Source organism: Biomphalaria glabrata, chromosome 4, assembly GCF_947242115.1.
Source record: "Biomphalaria glabrata chromosome 4, xgBioGlab47.1, whole genome shotgun sequence".
Lineage (NCBI taxonomy): Eukaryota > Metazoa > Mollusca > Gastropoda > Planorbidae > Biomphalaria > Biomphalaria glabrata.
The window spans coordinates 37,844,765-37,866,550 of record NC_074714.1 but is presented as its reverse complement, the minus strand read 5'-3'; the positions used below and the strand labels follow the sequence as shown (position 1 = coordinate 37,866,550).

Here is a 21,786-nt window from a genome sequence, read left to right as displayed (position 1 = left end):
GCCTATATATTTTGCAAAAGTTCTTTAGTCATTATTTTTGTTTGCTGACCACGTACGATTTCCGCTTGCAATATCTAGATCAAAGTCGTCTAAGTCTAAGCCAAGTCCTCAGACTAAAAAGACTGTTGAATGTTTGTGTTTTTTGTTTATTAATTTAATAAATTTCCAATACAGAAAAATTATAAGATATACTCATAGATTTACTCTCTAAGTCACTCTTCTAAGTACTAAGGCTAAGTGTAGAACTGTCTGTAGTCACTGTAGTCTGTAGTACAGTGTAGTGGAGTGTAGAATTAGTCTTATTAGATAGATCTAGATCTAGATAAGAAACTTATAAAGATACTAGAATAGTTAATAAGTTAATAGTAATAGATACTAAGATAGTAGATCTAGATAGATCTAGATTGGTAACTAGATCAGTGATTCCCAAAGTGTTCTATATAGACCCCCAGGGGTCTACGAGGACTTCCAGGGGGTCTACGGAAGTGAAAAAATAAATTGGGGGTCTATGACTAGTATGACCTGTAAATGGGGGTCTACGACTTTAAATTTCATTTCCCATTAATGATTTGTGCCTTAGTTAATCATTTGAATTGCAACTATGTTAGTCGAATGATTTTATTTTGGAATTTTAACATCTTTTTTTAAATAGCTTCATTTTGTCTATATGAAAGTAATATTGTACATGGCCGAGTCTAAAATAACAGTAGAAAGTCCAGTGTTGGTAATTAGAAATTTGGCATTATTTCGTCCTTGTGAAACAAGCCAATGCATTTGTGCTTTTTATGCAATAAAGTTTAAAGTTATGTCGCTATGAAACCATTAAATCTGGAACAACAACGCCAACATGATAAAATAGATTCAGATTTGAAATACTTTGGATCACTTCAAGTTCAGAATAGACCCAGAGTAGAAAAAAAGTTTGATTATACATTACAAAAGAGAAGTGGTTTGTGAGCATTTTAAAATATTTTACTTTATCAAACTCTAGAAAACTGCACACGGTAGGCAAAAAAAAATTGACTTTGCCAGCCATTGAGGAGGTTTTACAACCTGTTTTACACAATCCTATATCTGATATCATGAGAAACATTCCTTTAAGCAACAATACAGTTCAAAGGTGTAATGGTAAGATGAGTTAGGACACTGAAAGGTTCTTATGTAATTACTTGCAAATGACTTACTTCTAAAAAAAATAAAGCTGGACTAGTTAACCTTGCCCGATTTTATAGTGTTATTACTATCAAATTGTTCGTTTTTTTTAATGGATCAAAAAATAAAAAAGAACTACTTTTTGATCAATGGCTCCTTCACACTGAATTTGATAGATGTCGAAAGGCTTAAATAGTGTGACAATATTTTGTCTGAATCCTTGGGTGCTAAAGATCCAATTTTAAAACCAAAAAAAAAAAAATAAGCGGGAAGCTGACATAGTCTATTTAACAGACTTCTTTCATAAATTTAATGTGGATAATTTGCTGCGACAAGGTGATAACCTAAATTTTGTCAAAGCGAAGTCATAATCTCAGTGTTTCTTGTGAGGATTAAATGAATGTAGCATGCATTGGACAGGATGAATGTTGTTATTTTCCAAATTGAACTTAGTCAAACATTATCTAATCGAGAAGATATAATGTTAAACTTTAATTGAAGCTCAATATGGAAATTTTATTATCAAACTTTTCAACCAATAGGGCTTTTTTTTTTGATGAGTCAATTCATGTAATGCATATTATTATTTTTTTTACTTCATTTTGATTTGAATATCATCAATGTATATATATATATGGCCTAGAATCTGTAAGAAAAACAAATTTGAAGGTAATGAATTTTCAAAAAAATTCAGGGGGTCTACCGAAAACTGGAAAACATGGCAAGGGGTCTACAAGACAAAAAAGTTTGGGAACTACTGAACTAGATAGACTCTCACTCTCTAGTATTCCAGAGTATAGTAATACTAGTAATAGAGGTAATAGTACTATAGTCTAGATTAAGACTTAAGTAGATTACTCTAGATCTACTAAATTACTATAGATGATCTCTAGACTAGAGGCATTTAACAGTTAACTTCATTCAATTCAATGTACCAAGCCAAGGCCAAGCTCACTCCAAACATTTGCCCATTTATTGAATTATTCTCTATTTTAGACTAAAATAAAGAAACAACAACAACAAAAAAAAAAAAAATATTTATAAGATCTTTAACACTGATGTCCAAAACTGGCTATTTGAAATAAATTTTGGTAAGAAATTCGTAATTTAATTAAAACACCCTATTAATTTTTTTTGTATGTCACAAATTAAACAACTTGGCTTATGAATTATAATGAATCAAATAAATCAGCTCCAAAAACAGAATAAATATTGCCAGGCTCATTAGCATAGACTTAGCCAATCAAAAAATATAGTCTTAACCCGGCCTAAGAAGAGGTAAAGTCATCCTGGTAACATAGGAACAAACAACAACCTGACTTACAAATTTGAAATTCTTTTTTCTTACATAAAAAGATAGCTAAATGGAAGGAGATTGGGTTAGAAGCATTGGAAAATGGACAAGCACATAATACAGCACGCTAGTTTCATATTAAATATCAAAATAAAGATGTAATGACCACAAAAACAGTGAGTGTTCAAATTCATGTTATGTCCGGATTAAATAAACTACTCGAAATCAAAATCTAATAAAATTAATAAAACGTACTGTACTGTAGACTCAAAGTAGTCAAAGACTGTATTAGTTTTTTAATATAAAACTGTATTAGTGATAAGTGTATTTAATCTAGCGTTCTAGGCTAGTCTAGAGTGACACTAGAGTCTGTTATGATTTAATATTTATATATATTAGATCTAGAATACTAGAATCTAGATCTTTTTTTATTAGATTAGTATATTAAGTATATATATTTATTATATATTATATAATTTAATGTAGGCTAGAGTCTAGATTATCTATTTTTATTATAATATAAATAATTAATATGTCATATGATAATAAATAAATAATTAATATAGATCTAGCTCCTCCTTCATGGCCATGGTCAAAGATGAGTAGAGGGTCTATTTCGCTGACATTTCCCATGAAATGAACACGAAGATGACTATAAAGCACAATCCCCACTTTAAAACGCCATTCGCATGCACATGGCATGGGTGAGTTGGGTCAATGGCAAATATATCTAGGCCTGCTTCTCCTCTCAGCTTTTTGTTGGCTCTGCATTCTTTCATGCTGGCCACTCTCCTTTCTTAATATCTTGTGACTCCCAATGAGGAGCGATCTAGAGCTTGTATTTCCCAGACCAGGGTGTCTTTGCAACGCTTGTCTAATTTGCACACATCTCCCTGTAAAGAAGATGATTTTCTGGCATGCAGACTATGTGTCTCGCCCATCGAAATTCTATTTATACTGTTACTAGTCCTAATCTATCTAGATCTAGTACTATACAGTATAAGTATACTATAGAATAGAGATCTAGTACTAGAATAGGTAGATTTTTACAAAGTGTAACAAAGCTATCAACTCACTCTGTCTGTCTAGTATACATTTTGTACACATTAGTTCTCCCACTTTCCAGTCTTGGATCAAGGTGAAACTTTGCAAAATTGAATTTTTCATTGCCCCTAATAAAACATGAATAAATTGACCAATTATTTTATCAATTATTCCTAACTACTATGCTTTATTTAGAGACAGTACTAGCTATGAGGTTCTAAGCCTTTTTCTAAAGAGAATTAGGTCTTCTATAAATTTGAAACTAACAATAGATATAAAACTTAATATTTTCATAAGCACTTGTCTAGCTCAGTGTCTAATGTCTAGGCCTTCCATCAAGGAGGATTGAGCCCTTGAGTTCAAATTCATGTCAAGCACCCTTTTTTTTGTTGCTTTTGAAATGCCAGCATGGAAACCTTCTCCCAGATACCCCCCCAACTGGTCCACACTAGTCATTAGACAATGGATCATTGAAAATTCTAAAAGCATGAAATTGAGCTAACAAAAGCAATTGGTAAAAATATTTCCAATAGCACAGATTGTCTTGATTAAAAATTAATTACATGATAGAGCCAAAATAATTGATAGAATTACACTTAATATACGCTTTGTAGGCATTTAAAAAATTTTACTTGTTTATTTACATTTAAAAAAAAAACTATTTTAATAAATTTGTTTTTAATCGCAGGTTCTGCTATTATTGCTGTACGGTACTTATTAGCACAGATTATTGTTGGCATGCAGGTTGATAAAATCTCATGGCATTGCATTTGTGTGCTGTCTTCAAGAGCATTGGAAAAAATAGGCTATTGCCAGTCCTATTATGTTCTCTTTCTTGTAATCCAAGTCCTTGCTAGTCACACAGAGGCTAAAACTGTCAACGGAGTGTTTAATACATTCACCGCACAAGCTGAGCATGGACAGTACATTACATCCTTTGCTTTCCATGGTAATATATTAGTTAACTTATAAGTGATGATAGTTAAGAAGAAATAGTGATATGGTTCCTTGGTAGATTTTTTTTAATAGTGGGAATCATTACAAATAAGATTAAATTAGCCTTTAAAAATTTAGTAAAATTAAATTGTTTACAATTTATTACATGAAAGAAAACTATACAAATATATAAAAAGAATTTCTAACAAGAGATTTCTAATAGAAATTCTTTTTTCAAATGCAACCTTATTTACTTTAAAGTTCATTTTTCATATTTCTAATTTTATTTATTTTTCAGGAAATGCATTGTTTAATTTCACTGTCAACAGCACAGGAACAGACTCTAAGTTATACTTGTTTCTCTCGGAAGACTGGAAAAAGGCTGTTGGTGACACAAATTGCTATCGGCGACTAAATAAAGCCAAAACTATAAGTATGTAATTAATCTTTCTAATTTGTTGAATCAAAATATTTATGTCTGAAATTGGTTATGCTTGATATGCGAGGTCTTAGCTGTAGACTTAAGTGTACATATATTTTGTCATAGTGGTGGGATTGGCTGCTAAGGGGATGATACTGAGTTTAAATTGACGAACGACATAGTATTTGGGGTCTTTACTCAAAAGTTGGTTATAGTCTTTCCATTTTCGTTGTGGAGGTGATTTCCCTTATCAATTGTACAATCATGGCCTTTACATGGGCAAACTTATATCTAGTTCAGTAGCCAAGTGCTCTATCACTTAAGCCACCAATTATATTAAGTAAACAATAGCCTTAATAATGTTCATACAATAAAATTTTGTTTAACATTTTTTCTTTTAGTTAAAATAAACAGCACTACTGGTCTTCAGACAATGTCTCATTATGACTATCCACGTATCTGGCACATTGTATTTGCCGATTTTTTTACATGTGAGCCAGGAAGACCAAAGCCACCAAAGGAAGAGCCAAGCTTTATTCAGTATACTCTTCAAATATTCAACCCTGATTCTTTAGGTAACCCTACTGAACATTTCAGTGATCAAGAAACAGGTAAATAATAAGTAACTTTTTTTTATTGTTATTTACAGTTTTCCTTGCAAAAAACAACAGCACATAATATAAAGCATAAGAGACTTAATGATCTCAGGGGTGAATGGTTGTACAGTTGATCTGTGACATTCTTTAGAGGCTCACTGATAATGTAGGTGCTGTATGTACTAAACAGCCGCGTTTGCTTCTCCAAACAAATGTGTGCTTACCACTTAAGCTTGTTGAACTCTAGGATGCTTAAAGTCCAGGATAAAAACCCCAGCTTTCTTCTGTTTGAAAGCCAAATGGTCACCATTCCACCATAAATATATGACTGCTGGTAAAGAGCATAAATTAATGGGTCATTATTATTATTATTAATATAAACATGTCTTAACCTTTACTGATCCCAAACTGTATCAGATATTTCCATTGCTTTTTGCTTTGGACACATCAACTGTGTGGAGGGGAGGGAACTGCATTGAGGGCAACATCATTTCAACCATAAGTAATGCCCAGGCTTTTATTTATGTGCCAAACCATGGTCGTTCTACGACTGAAGGAGGCCAATAACAAGTTGTAATTATTAATGTACTGTACTAGAGCTTAAAACAATTAAACAAGAAAATGCAACATGCTTAACATGAACTATGATGATTATAGTGAATACCATATCTTTACTTTTTTAAAACAATTTTTGTTAGAAGTTTAGATGTAACACCATAAAGGTATTCTTACATATTGCCAAATAAAGCTCTTTTCTCGAGGGAAGCTGTAAGGGAACTCGGGTGAATTCCTTACTACATATGGCTCGATAATCTAGGGTATGATTCTCAATTACCTTTGTTAATACTTGCTTAACTCAAATACGAACACTTAGTATACATCAACTCTAACTCCTTATATTCATGAATATCGATAATACTTTAATACTTAATAAAGCACACAATTATATCACTCTTATGAAATACACAAAACATCAGCACCCTACTCAGACCAGGTCAGCTCTCCAACTGTAAGACTGACCGCTAGAAAACCTAATTATCCCCCCTTGAAAATCTCGTGATAAAAACAATTCACACACCAACCAATAAAATAAACAAACACACACACAATCTCACATCTTACACACCCACGCTCTTGACATCTCCCCCTTACTTCCCCTAGATTTTCACTGAAAATCTAAGTCTATATTATGTACACTGAAAAAAAAATTATTAATGACATTGTTGAAGTACAACATGGTTAAAAAAAAATACTACTTAAAATTACACAGTACATCTTACTATGTTTACACAAGTAATTTGTTTCAATTCAACAAACTACACCCATGAGTTTAAGTATGAAATAATGAATACTGTGTTCTATGCATCAACATTAATAAAATACATGAATTATCTTTCCATTTCCAAACAAAACAAGTTCATCAATAATAATGCATATGTAATAATAAAACTAATAATTTAACTAAACTAATCTTCATCTGTTCCACTTGTCCAGCTCCTTCACTTGTGGCGTCAGGTTACAATGTACTGTTTATTGTTTGTAAATATAGAGCTTAAGACTTGACTTCCGATGCTTCTCAATACTGGATGAGACGACGCGTCTTGTGCAAATAACAATTAAAACACAAAGAGATGAACAGTTCAGTCCATGTAATTTAGCAATAATAATAATAGTAGTAGTAGTAATAGTAGTAACTTCTCTGACGAGACGATCATAGTTGAAAAAGTTCAACGTACATACTGGATTGCTGAGACGTGCACAGTCTGAAAACGTTACAATACCAGGTATGCTTCTGACAGAGACAATAATGTGAGTTCAAACTGTCAGCCTAGACAATGGGTCAGCCCAAAAGTTGTCTGTACCTTTAATGTGCTGTATTTCACGTGGGAGTAATTTTCTGCTGAGGAAACGGACAGGATGCAATTTGTTTCCCACGTACTGTAGAGCAGCAACTGCAACAGCCTTGTCCGAAGCATCACACTGTAGATAAAAACATTTATCCGGATCAGGCAACATTAAAATGGGGTGAGATGTCAAGTATCTTTGTATACGCTCCAATGCAACCTCCCCCTCCACAGTCTTAGCAACTTTAGAAGGGTGCCCTTTTTTAAGAATTTCAGTAAAGGGAGACAACAAGCTTGAAAAGTTTGGAATGAAGGAGCGATAATAATTGAGCAGACCTAATAATGATCAGGTTTCCTTCTTTGTTTTAGGGTACCGTAGCTGCAGAATCTTACTGACATTAGAATTTTCAGGCTGAAGAAAGCCTTGGCCAATCTTTTGGCCTAGGAATGTAATAGTTTGGAACCCAATTAGTAACTTGTTAGGCTTAACAGTAATATTGAATTCTCCTAACCTCTCAAGCACCTGTCTCAACGAGAACATGTGACTCTGCCAATCAGTGTTGTACACACACAGATCATCAAAATAACAAACTACTTGTTCTAAACCTTTTAGCACACTACGCATTGTTCTGTTAAAGAAACTAGGACTGTTTTTTAAACCAAATGGGAGATATTTGAATTGATAGTGTGCATTGGGTACTTTGAACGCTGTGTACTGCTTACTACTCTCTTCTAATGGCACCTGCCAGTAACCTTTCGTTAGGTCTAATTTACTAAAATATTTAGCTTTCCTTAGTGTGATAAATAGTTCTTCTTGATCTGGTATGACTTCTGCATCAAATTTTGTTATGGAATTTAATTGCCTATAATCAACAACTGGTCTCAAAGTTCCATCTTTCTTTTTGATTAAGATCATAGGAGATGCATAAGGCGATTCACTCTCTTCAATAATATTCATGTTAATCATCGACTCAATTTCTTCTTGTAGCCTTTGTCTCAATGCCATTGGTACGTTATAAGGTTTTAAATTGACAGGCTTATCCGATGTTAGAGTTATTTTAAAGGGCTCCACTTTCGCTTTTCCTGGTACATCTGAGATTACGTGTGCGAAGTCTTCAAGGAGTTTTTCAATTTCATTTTTCTGAGTTTGGTTTAAGTCTTTATTAATGGTTATTGCCCTTTGGTTTATTTCTCCATTTCTATGGATCATTTCCGGTAGTTTTAATTCCTCTATTTCATTATCAATGATTTGCCCTGTTTCATCATGGTCATATTCATCAATGACTCCAATAAATGAAGCAGACAAAATGTTACTCTTACAGCTACTGTTGGCAACATTGTTACTTGATGCTTCAACTGGGGTGTAATATTTGATTAATCTGTTTACATGAAATATCTTTGATTTGTTTCCTTTCTTTACTATGTAATTTAAGTCTGATAACCTCTTTTCTATCTTGTACGGGCCTTCCCAATATAATTTGAGCTTATCTCCCTTTTTTGGTTTCAACACTAATACCATTTCTCCTGTAGCAAAACTTTTTTTTTACAGTGTTTCTATCATATAGTCGTTTTTGTTCTTGCCTCGCTATGTCTTCATTATCACATGCAATCTTAGCTGTGCTTTGTAGTCTTTCTTTTAACTCCTCAAGATATTCAAACAAGTTAGTATAATTAGTGTCAACTTCTTTTTCTTTGGTCATGATTTTCTTCCATAGTGGTGCCCGAGTTTCAATATCTTTTTGTTCCTTCTCTAGACTCCCTTCTATAATTGTTCCTATGACCGGAGACTTTACTTGAGTTTCTTCCCTTTCTCTGTCCTTCATTCCTCTCGTCTCTACGGCTGACACAAACAGACCTTTCACATTGCCTATTAACACATCAGCGACCGGCTCAGGAAATAGCACAACGATGAATTCTCCTTTCAGGTAAGGTGTGTCAAGCATTGCCTTTGCGGTTTTGTATATAAATACTTGTCCGTCTGCTAAGCACAAGGAGCATTTCTCTGGCAAAATATCTTTTTCATTGACAAGTGTCTCTCTTACGGCGATAACGCTACAGTCGCTATCTCTCAGGATCGACGCCTTTCTTCCATTCAGCTTTCCTTCTTCTATGTTTAGTGATCCAATAGACTTGTCGTTTATAATGAAGTTAGCCACACTTTCTGGATTATGGTATATCAGATTGCAAGTCCCTTGTCTTTCAGGCAATTGCACCACGGCACATTCGGCTTGATTGGAGTAGTTCCTTCTTGTCTCATTCCTATACCTTCCTTGGTTATTCTGGTACATTCCATTTCCATAGTTGTTTCTTCTGTTGTTAACTTGGTTGCTAAATGTGTAATTTGGCCTATTCCATCGCCCTCTTGCTCTGTTGTAAGAATAGCTATAGCGGGGTCTGATGAAATTTCTTCTGGGCTCATGGTATTCAATGTTTGGCCTGATATAGTTTGCGCTGCTAGGACTGGTTTGGTAGCGGTAATTTTGCCTATTCAAATCTCTTCTGTCACTCACTGCGTTGGCCTGATAAATTCTCGATTTCTTGAAAATGCTTTTACTGGCGAAGATTATCTTTCTGTTCTCCAACAAATCAACTAGCTTGTCCAACGACTCAGGTTCTTTATCTAGGATCTCTTCTCTTACCTCCTCGTTTAGGGCACTGAGTATAGAGTCTTTCAATATTAACTCCTCCAGCTGTTCAAAGTTTCGTTCTATTTTCGCCGCCTCGCACCATTGTCGGAAGTTCTTTTGTAATGCCACAAAAAATTCTCTTGGGCCATCTTCAATTGGGACAGTCTCATGCCATCTTTTCCTGCAGGCTTCCTCCGTCATTCCCACATAGTCTAGGAGCTCTTTTTTTATCTTCTCGTAGTCAGTGCAGTCCACTAATCTTCTCTGTGTCAGGAATTGCCTTAGTTTAGGTGTTATTTTCTCCTGCAACTGTGCCACCCAGTCTTCTTCTAGAACCTTGTCTCTCCTAGCTGCCATCTCGAACATGTCGAGGTAACAGGGTAGATCTTCGGTTGTCATGGCAGGGAAACCTTTACTCAGTCTTGGTCTCTGGGCCGTGACTCCGGTTGTCGCGCTTGATTGTGTTTTATTTTTTTCCTGGGCAATTAGTAAGTCAAGTTTCTTCATTTCTCTTTCGTGTTCCCTTTCTTTCTCTTTCTCCTGTCTTTCTTTCTCTTTCTCCTGTCTATCTTTCTCTTTTTCCTCCAATTCCAGTTCCTTTAATCTTATCATCTGTTGCAGCTTGGACATTTCTCTTTCCTCCACCCTCTCAGATCTTTCTCTTCTTTGTTTCTCTGCCTCACTTTCTTTTTCCATGTTTCACTTTCTAATCCTTATAATACACAGCACTCAGTACGTTTGCTACACTAAGTTTTACAGAAAATTTTAAAATAACAGTCCTAGTATTTCTTTTACCTTAAATTACTACCTTAAGAATAATTATAGTGCTCTATACTATACAATAAGAAAATAAAATCAATCCTAATTTTGAAGAATATTTTTAGTTATACAATAGATTAGGCAAGTAAATGATCAAGACAGAAAAATACAAATTGAAATAATGATCAGATTATTAGATTCAGATAGGAAGTTAGAATACGTTGATTTAAAGACTCTTGCCTTTTTTAAATTGGCAACAATAAAATCAGAATGAAATTACTGAAGCCTTAAATTAAGAGGCTAGTATGACAGCACAGAAAAAAAAGCAGGAAAATATATGATAGTCAAATTGAAACAAATTATAATAGAGACAAGAAAATAGAGGCTAGAAAGTTGAGGGTTCAGCTACACGAGAGGTAACACAAATCACTTAACTTCCACTCCCTGCACGTGATCCAACCTGTCCTCGTGATGCAACTTCGGGCTGTCGCTGTCCTCTCTGTACTGGTACTTCAAACCACCGCCGTTCCTCAGGCCAAATCAAGGGGCATAACACATGAGGAAAAATGTTTTAAAATAGAATGAGTGTCAAATTAACAACAATATAACATGTAGAACAATATTTGTAAGTTTAAGTACATCAATAACATGAGGAAAATGTTTTAAAATAGAATGAGTGTCAAATTAACAACAATATAACATGAAGAACAATATTTGAAGTTTAAGTACATCAATAACAATTTATAACTGCTATACTTATACAATTTCTGCGACGAGAGGTCCTGGTTTTCTTTCACAAGAGCCCCCAACTGTAAGGGAACTCGGGTGAATTCCTTATTACATATGGCTCGATAATCTAGGGTATGATTCTCAATTACCTTTGTTAATACTTGCTTAACTCAAATACGAACACTTAGTATACATCAACTCTAACTCCTTATATTCATGAATATCGATAATACTTTAATACTTAATAAAGCACACAATTATATCACTCTTATGAAATACACAAAACATCAGCACCCTACTCAGACCAGGTCAGCTCTCCAACTGTAAGACTGACCGCTAGAAAACCTAATTATCCCCCCTTGAAAATCTCGTGATAAAAACAATTCACACACCAACCAATAAAATAAACAAACACACACACAATCTCACATCTTACACACCCACGCTCTTGACAGAAGCATCCTGGGTATTCAGATAAGTCTCCTAGTTAAATTATTTTAGTGTGTAAATAATTAAAAAACATTAAGCAAACAGAGAGACCTGTTGAAAGGTATACTAACATGATTAAGTTATATAATTAAATGTGTAATTTGAATCCCCAGGGCTTCTCAAGTTTTATCAGCTGTTGGCTCTGATCTACTTTGTTGTTGCCTGTGTGGTAGCCCCTCAACTATGGGATACACTAAGTAAAGGTGGGCCCATGCAACTAGTCATTCAGCTTCTGACTATCTCCATGACACTGCAAGCAGTTGCAGCTTTCATTGTTATTGTTCACTTATATAGGTTAGTGTCTTTGGTATCCCATCGATCAATAAGCTCATGCTTGTAATGATAGTCGTAAGTGAATGCATTAAGTATATATTAAGTATATAACACATGGTTCTGGAATTACTATCGAGAAAAATGTCCTATTAGGAAGATTTTAAAACATTGTTTAAACCTTTCTAGTAGTAGTAGTAGTAGGTATTTGAAATAAAAAATAAAGCAACAAGTAAAAAGATAGTGAGAATACCTCTTGCACTTAGGGGGAAAATTGGTCACTGTAAGGTCACATTTGTATTTTTGTGATAGTGTTGATAGTTGAATTGTATGAGTTTGCCCATATGATGGCATAAGGAGAGGGGTATAGCTTTTGTGTATCCTGCCATTCTAAGTAGGATTTTCTATATTAATATGTATAACAAAGTAATTGTGGTAAGAATTACCAGCCAGCTACTTGAGATTGTTGTTTACCTTAACATTATAGTTCTAGTGTATATTTTTTTTTACTTAGGCTTTCAATTCTTAGTTTTGCTGAGCTAACACTATAACAGATAATATTAGTCAGGCAAGGCAAATGCTTTTAATATAATAGCTCTCAATTGTATTATTCTTTGACCATATGTGAAGCAATTAAATTAAAAAAAATAATGTTCTTTTTACAAAAGTTTGTAAACTATTGAATACCTTGTATTTGTAGACCATTCCAGTCAATGTTATAGTTGATTGGATTAAATGATAACTTTTGTACTCATTATATCTTTTTCTTTACCATCTTGATGAAACCAGATATTCAAAAGATGGCATTGGCTCGCCACTCATTGAAATATTGTCTGAATGTAAGTGTTTCATTTATAAATTTAATTTTTATAAAATTTTATGCATAACTATTTTTGAACTGTCATTTAAGTATGAAAATTGATTAGTAAATATATTTACCATAGAAGTAAGATTATGAGTTGCAATAGTTAATACCAGACCTGCGTACTGTTACGCAAAATGCGTATTCGTTACGCAAAATCTTCGAAAAATGACCGTCAGTACGCAAATACGCATTTAACCCGTCGCATTACGCATTTCTTATCCTTTTCCCCCCCCTCTCTAGACTAGCTTACAAGCGGTCACGGAGGTCACGCTAAGCCGTCCTGTTGGAGGGGGGGGGACAGAAAAGTTGGGGGAACACATTGTGTCCAGATCTATACTTTGATTGGTTCTTAAAAGCAATTAGAATTAGTCTAGAAATGAAGAACGCGAGATTGAGGGAGTGGCGGGTTGGTACCAGGTTGGTACCATCAGTTAGCTGATACACCAACGTGACTTTTTTTTTTTTTGTAAGTTGAAAAGTTCATTAGTAGAAATTAATTATGTTGAATCCCTGATTCCCGTATTCATTTGTATAGAAAAAAATATCGAAGTGCTATCGATTCAAAACACATTGAGTGACATTGTAGATATCTAGTCTAGATCTGGATTCTAGAATCTAGATAACTTGTAATACAGGAATAGATCTAGCTAGTCATTACCGTATCATGATTACGTTATCATTATGTCATGATTCTCTACATTACTCTACAATCTAGATCCAATTTAGTTGTAGTATGATTTAGATTGACTAGAATAGGTCTAGATCTAGATCGATAACATCTACTACCATCTAGTCTAGATCTAGACTAGATTCTCAGTCTTAGTATAGAATAGATCAAGGATGAAAGTAGGCCCACGAAAGTTTGGAGTAGACCTACGTTTGTAGCGGATCGTGACCTCCATGACCCGAGCAGATCCACGGCATCGGTAACACTCTTGAGCACAGATCTAGAGTAGATTATATTCATTATATAGACTATAGATCCAGATCTAGTCTAGATATCAACTCTATTGTCTGACAATTGTCGTATTGATCTAGATTTTGATTGTAGATCTAATCATGACATCGAGATCTAATATTATATATATATATATATATGTATATGACAAAATAGTGGATCGCGTTACGCATTCTGGTGCCAAAATACGCAATTTGACCATCAGCGTTACGCATTGGGACTTTTTTTGGTAGGCAGGTCTGGTTAATACCGAATTATTTTAAAAGTTTTTCTCACTTGAATTATTTTGTGTACATTTCTTTTAATTCTTTCTATTCTATAAAGAAAGAAAATTTGTAATGCTAAAAGGTTTAACATTATGGCGAGCTCAATGGCTTTCTATTCAATAGTGGTTTTTATAAAGCAAAATTATTCAACTCTAAAAGTAGTGCTTTTTTAATCAGTGCATGTGCTAATGCATGTCGATACATAAAAGAGAAAAAATGAATTCAAAAATAGACATTAAAACGTTAAAATTAATTATATAAAATGTGTAAAGTAAAGTTCCCTTTTCAGACTTTGTTTTGTATAGGACAGATGCTTTCTGTGGCCCACTGTTAATTAGAGTGTGATGTGGCCAGCATTACCATCGACTGTCATTACTTTTCTAAAAATATTGTCAAGTAGCCATTAGAGCTCATAGAGGTTTTCTAAAGATGCTGAAATAAAAAATCCCAGACTTGACCAGGATTCAAACCTAATACCCTCTGGTTCTGAAGCCACGCTTTTTACAACTCAACCACCTTGCCTCCCATAAAATGTGTTTGCTATTTGTTAATTAGTTTACACTAGAAATAAATTGTCCATATTGATGGCTGTTAAGTAATTTGTCAGTTTACTTTGATTTAGGTATAATATTATAACCAGGTCCATGTCTCCAGCTTAACTTAAATTAAGTGTCTTTTTTTTTTTAAATATAATCATATATATATATATATATACAAGAAAACAGTTACTAAAGATTATTCATAAAACTTTAAAATTAAATTGATTCAACCCAACCTTTTTATTTTGAAAAGAAAACACTTAGCTACACTGAATAAATCTGTTATTTAAAACAATTGTAAGCTCAATAAAAGTGAACTTCTTACTTCTGCTTCTTCTTTGTTCTTCTTGCCTTTTTCTTCTTATTTGTTTTCAACTTCTTGCAATGAGGTACAACTGAAAACATTTTTATTCCTATGTTGTTTCAATGTAGAAACTCAATATTTGTGTCTGTCCCCAGTCCTTGACATGTTGTCTCAGTTCACTATGTTGTTCATGCTGTTAAGTGTCTCATTGGGTTGGTCACTGGCATCTGCACATTCTGTGTGTCGCTATTCACACCTGCGCACCATCAGCAAGAAAACTTCGGCTCGGGTGGTCTTTATCCTCGGCATTATGCAGGTATTTTGTTCAACTCTCATAAAATCATTTACTTACTTACTCATTATTTACTTATCAGCCAAATCAAAAGAGAGAAATACTTTTTGCTAAGGGTTTTTAAAAGAATTGAACTAATATGTTTTATAACCAATGGACTCAAAATTCTTTTTTTTTTCCTTTCTATTTATTCAGCAATCTTTACATAGCTGGAACTTATCAGAATTTTTTTCTATTTTCTAGAGAGTTTTTTTCTAATTTTTCCAAATATCTGCTCTTTTCTTGAGTGTTTGTGCCCTCATGCTTGTGACACTAAATATGTGTGTTTATTCTGATGAAAGGATTATGAATGCTAAAAATTTCCACTGAACAGGAAAAGAGAAATATTAATAATACATACAAATACATTTTCTTTTCTTAGAGCCTTCTTTTTATGTGGGAGCAAAATCAGGATGAGAGCCGCAGACTTTATCCTGCACAACGTAGTTATCCTGGCATAGCACTAGTTGTCTTGAGAATTCTTTTGGCCGGAATGTTTGCCATAAAATTAAAAGAAGTTATTGCTTCTGAAAGAAGTAGTCTTAAAAGGAAATTCTATAGTTCTTTTACTAAGGTAATTATTTCCAATATAATTTATATATTTTTTGTTTAAAAGAAATAATGAGAAACATTTGCAATACTTAATAAATGTATTATATAAATTTTAACTGATTTTTTTTTTTACTTTTTTTTTAAAATGACCAGCTGTGTATGATGTGGTTTCTTTGTTATCCTTCCATATTCCTGTCAACACTAATGTTTTCAGAATATCTTCAATATAAGGTAAGGCATTTTTTTAAAACATACATCTTTGTAGAAATTAATGGAAACATTTGAAATATTGATATAAAAAGTGTTTTGAAACATACAATATATTTTTTGTTTAAAGATGATCTTTTAGTGCATTATTAATTTCAAAGTATGTTGTTTGTTTTGCAGATGATCACTATGGGTGTTCTCATCTGCCAGTCTCTAGCCGGTGTTCTACTCTACCCATTGTTTTTATCACGCAGTTTGTATTGGGAAGTTTCAGCATTATCAAGTTCACTCCCTTTACGCTTTGACCACAGAATCAATTTGAAGTTATATTCTTGACAGAAAATTTCACTATTATTTTTAGATTCTTTAAAAATTATGTACATTACAGAGTGATTGTAATTATAAGATCAATGATATAAATATGATCTGTATCTTGTAAGATCTCTCATTAGAATTGTCTAGTCTTCCCTTTTTTTTTTTTTTGAAGAATTGTTTGTAATTTATTTAACAAAAAATGTTTAAGGACCTCACTTTTCCTGAAACCTTGCTTGAAGTGAATACAAGCAATTTTCAAGTGAATCTTCAGTCCCCTGGGTGTTGGTGTAAAAGTTTATACCTACTTTCAGGGGTCTGAATTTTATCAAAGTTTTATCTTATTAATTTTTTTTTACCAATTTTGCATTTAATGTCTGTGACATAGAGTCACTGTACCATTAATAGTTTTTTTTAATGTACATTTGCCTGTGTCCGTTTCTCTATACAATTGTGATATTAAATAAAAGTAGTGTTTTTTTTGTATTCTATGATCAGACATCAGGTATCTTCATTAATAACAGTTATAAAAATGAATTTTTTCCCTTCTAGAGAGCACTTAAAGAGTTCATCTGATTTTTTACTCTTTGGGCATTGGCTAATGTTGATATTTGGCTAGTGTAACCACCAACTGGGGGTGTGATGGCTGAGTGATGTAGTGCTTGGCTTCTGAATCAAGAGGTCTCGGGTTCTAATCCTGGTGAACACTGGAATTTTTAATTTATGGATTTTTAGGGCACCCCTGAGTCCACCCAACTTAATGTGGGTACCGGTATCTGACATTAGTTGGAGAAAAGTAAAGGCAGTTGGTGGTTGTGCTAGTCACCCTTGTTAACCATTGGCCACAGAAACAGATGACCTTTACATCATCTGCCCCATAGATCATAAGGGCTGAAAGGGGAACTTCACTTTCTTATTTTAACCACTTACTACTGTTTACACACCACAGATAGTGGGCCATACTTAATGATGTGTGGTCAGCATACTAACCAAACCGATTTCTTTACATAACATGTGCCAGGTACTCATTTTAACTTGCTGGACTCAGAAATATTTAAAGCTAACTAGTTAAAATTCCAAATGCTCTTCTTCCAAGCCACTATCTCATTAATGTTTGCTAGACAACTTGCTATTTGTCTATAATTACTAAACAAATCAAAACAACAAGGAAAAAAAGATGATCATTGAAATGAAATGTGTTATTGTGCATCTATAATTTTGACTGGTGGGCCACCACATCAGTAGCAAATAATTTCTTGCTGAAATATTTGTATAAAGTATGATAACTTAGTGGAATATTAAAGCTTATAAATCCATATTGGAGGCTTTGACCAATCACCACCCTGATGCATTTATGGCACTTTTTAGAACAATAATGTAGCACTGAATAGTCACTGTTGAGCTTATGTAAGTCCTAGATCAAGATGCCTATTTGCCACCTTTATGTCTCTTATTTCAGGTCCTATTAAGACGTCCCAGTCTCCTGTTAATAATAGTTCATTCAATGTTTTAACCAAAATTATATATTTTATTTTAAAGTAATAGTTTAGATAGCTTAGCTATTTGTATCTTAGTGATGACATTTGCCATTAAATTTCTTTGTTAAGGCTTGCAACTTAGACTTTTTCTTGCAAAAAATCAAACATACATTAATACCAATCTAAAGTCATTACATTTTTATAATATTTTTACCATTCCTTGCTCTTTTTGTTGTGATCTTACAATAGTAGTTTGCTAGGTTTGTTCTCTTTTATAGTACTTTCTAACCATATTTTAAAAAGAGGAAGAATCTTTCAGATTGATGTCATTGTAATCAAATAGTAATTGCAGGTAACAAACATTTAGGCCGAAACAATTTTACTGCTTTAAATATCAAACAAGGGATAAGTTGTCTATTTAACACAGGGGTTCTCAACCTGAGGGTTACGACCCTTTTGGGGGTCGATTGACCATTTGCCAGGGGTTGCCTAAGACCATCGAAAATATGGATTATTATTGTCTACCCTACAATTCTGTATTTGTGTATGGGGAGGGGGGGTCGCGGCAGAGTGGGGGATTGTAAAAAGGGGTCGCCAAGCTTAAAAGGTTGAGAACCGCTGTTTTAAAAAATGAGCATTATTAGCACCTGATTCCCATGCATTGCTTGGTTAAGAAGTTAAAAAAAAATTGATAGCTCTAAAGTTTAATCTTTTTTTTTTTTGCTTCCACCATAGGAATGGCTTACATTTATAATGTGTCTCCCTTCTCATCTTCTGCTTGTCATTGGTTGCCAACAAGAATATACAATGTTTTGTCAACATTCTTTCCTTCTTTGGTCTGAGAAGAACAACCCCTCCCACAATTCAGACCCATGCTCACACATTTCTTTGGCCTATCAGTTGTAGCCTTTAAAACAAAATACCTTTGCTTCTCTTACACAGACACCTCCACAGAGTCTCCTGTAGGATGAAATACTTCAGCTTTTCTTATCCAATAGTTCAATTTGAGATGTAAACAAATCCTTCCATAAACCCCCTTACACACATACAATGACATTTTCTTAGGTTTATTAGTTCTAGATACAGACTCTAGATCCAGTAGTTATCTATGGCAGTCCCTTATACACATTCAAACTTCATTTCCCTGTCAGTTGTAACCCAAAAGGATCAAGTAATTTTGCTTTTTCTCTTGTATACAACCATAAGCATAGAAACCTCTCTCGTTACACCCATACATGATATAGACATCTCCTTTCACAATGGAGGCCACATATATCACTTATACAGATGTGTTCATGTGACTATAGATGTGGCTAGTTATAGTGCTATTTTGTGTTTTCTAAACAAAAGATTTATTTGTTTATGTAATATATTACTGTTTAATACAACTGTGTTTACACCTTTCAGGAAAGGGAATGACAAACAAAATAATACACAAACAATTCAGTTGCTTAAGTGTTAACAAAAAAAAATTTTTATATTTTTTTTTTTACATAATTTACTACTTTTTATTATTGTTAGATTACATTAAAGCTTTAATGTTTCAGTTAAAATTATTGACGGGATTAGGTCCTTCAGTTATGAGGTTTCTAAAAAAAAATTTAATTGAGTTTATATCAATTTATTTTACACACACACTGAGTATTTTAATAGACTGCAAGGTCAGAAAGGGGAACTTTTTTTTTTACTGCTAGCATGTGAAAAAAAAAAGGGGGAGGGGGGGGAACAATATATTGATCTAGGTAGACAAGAGAAATGGATCAACTGATCTAAAGAGATTTGACAACAATTTGTTTGTATACCTCTTGTTCACTCCTTATGTAATACACTCTCAATGTGCTTCTGTGCATATCAAGTGACTAGACCTAAATCTCCTCTTCTTATTCATTATGTAAGTGTGTATGACATGTTGCATTTTAAATTCATATGGTCAGGTTGTGTCCAAGATTTTAGTGTATACTTTCTGAAATACATCAATGTAATTTTTTTTTTTAGTTTGAGTAACTGTATCAGTAGGACGTAATCATCTTCTTTTTTGAAGTAACGTCTGTATTATATAAGATAAGATCAGTGTATTTAAAAAAAATTTTTTTTTGTCCTTTAAGAATGCTACATTGATGTTATCAATGTTTATTTTTTTAAATTCTTTATGAATGCTTGTAAAAATGTTTTACATGTTTCCGAAGTTCCTTCAGAGTTGAAGATAGTTTACTTCCTAGTCCAAACTTCCTGCAGGACGACGGGGGATGGGAGCAGGCAGGGTTTGAATCCAGGACCATCAATAAATCCAAACGACAGTCCAGCGCGCAAACCGCACGACCAGGCAGCCATATTGTGTGCTGTAGTGAATATATGTTTATTTTTTAAAATTCTTTATGAATGCTGTAGTGAATATATTAATGTATTTTTCTAGTTCTTTATGAAGTAAAGTTCTGGTTATGAAGATCTCATTTTTAAGTCCACTTACTCAGAACCTATGTAAATAAACAGGCCTCAATATTTTTCATGATTTCTCTGGCATGGATCCTATTGTTTCCATTCTTTATATGTATGTTTGTGTTTTTAAAACCAATTACGATTCCCTGCTTATGATTTTAGGCAGGTGTAAAGAAAAAACATTTATTTTGTAACATATAAATCTGCATTTCAATGATGGATTCTAACATTTTTGACTACTGTGTTTAGTGCCTTAAATCAATTTGTTTTTGTGTCCATTCTTAGTAACATTTTATTGTCTATATGTTAATGAATATCAGATATTTCCTTTGTATTTCTTTGTTTAAATCTTTTTTTGCATTAGTCCCAATCCAACCATTTCCTGTCACTTTCTTTTAAATCAAAAAGTTATTGTCATAACAATGGTTTAAATTTCTTGAATAAATAATAATTATGAAATGAAAAATTGGGTTTTAATTTATTTTTTTACATATATATGTATAGTACTATAGTGGATTGCATCAAAAACTTTATTATTAAAGGCAAAAGAAAACATTTCTTAACACTTTTAAAAAAATATTACCTTATGAACAGAGAAGTATGCATTAAAAAAATAAAAAGAACATTGAGCGTATTTTTTTGATAATTAATAAAAAAAATGTGCAAGCAGGCTACTAGTATCTGAAGGTGGAAGAGTTTGAGAACACCTCTTCATTAGGATGGACTCAAGTGTTTGTGTAGAAAGACAGTTCAGTATTTGTACACAAACACGATTGTTGTTGTCAACATTTCGTCAGAACAGTCGAATTTTCTCGACTCTCGTCAAAACGTGTTTCTTACAAGTAGGCTCTAATTTTCTTACTACCTTTTTTATTTCGTACGTGCGCGACATTTCTGTACCTTATATGATGGTAGGCATATTAAACTAGTGCCAACTCCTTTATTCTGTATCTCAAATGATGGTAGGCATATTAAACTAGTGCCAACTCCTTTATTATGTACCTCAAATGATGGTAGGCATATTAAACTAGTGACAACTCCTTTATTCTGTACCTCAAATGATGGTAGGCATATTAAACTAGTGACAACTCCTTTATTCTGTACCTCAAATGATGGTAGGCATATTAAACTAGTGCCAACTCCTTTATTATGTACCTCAAATGATGGTAGGCATATTAAACTAGTGCCAACTCCTTTATTATGTACCTCAAATGATGGTAGGCATATTAAACTAGTGCTAACTCCTTTATTCTGTATCTCAAATGATGGTAGGCATATTAAACTAGTGCCAACTCCTTTATTATGTACCTCAAATGATGGTAGGCATATTAAACTAGTGCCAACTCCTTTATTATGTACCTCAAATGATGGTAGGCA

At 33.4% G+C, this 21,786-nt stretch overlaps 1 protein-coding gene across 3 annotated transcripts; it reads left to right on the top strand.

The window, feature by feature from the left end:
- Nucleotides 1–58: 58 nt before the first annotated feature.
- On the top strand, nt 59–20,866 carry LOC106054178 (integral membrane protein GPR180-like). Of its 3 annotated transcripts, none has more exons than XM_013209939.2 (10): nt 59–131; nt 4,179–4,439; nt 4,725–4,859; nt 5,249–5,458; nt 12,005–12,185; nt 12,951–13,000; nt 15,249–15,409; nt 15,807–15,998; nt 16,130–16,207; nt 16,364–20,866. In XM_013209939.2, the coding sequence occupies exons 2-10, from the start codon at nt 4,229–4,231 to the stop codon at nt 16,517–16,519; spliced, it is 1,374 nt and encodes a 457-aa protein (XP_013065393.2). In that variant the 5' UTR covers nt 59–131; nt 4,179–4,228; the 3' UTR covers nt 16,520–20,866. The 3 variants fall into 3 exon arrangements, with proteins under 3 accessions (XP_013065393.2, XP_055883132.1, XP_055883133.1); XM_056027157.1 differs by lacking the exon at nt 59–131 and adding an exon at nt 944–1,969; XM_056027158.1 differs by lacking the exon at nt 59–131 and adding an exon at nt 2,166–2,243.
- The last annotated feature ends 920 nt before the right edge of the window (nt 20,867–21,786 follow it).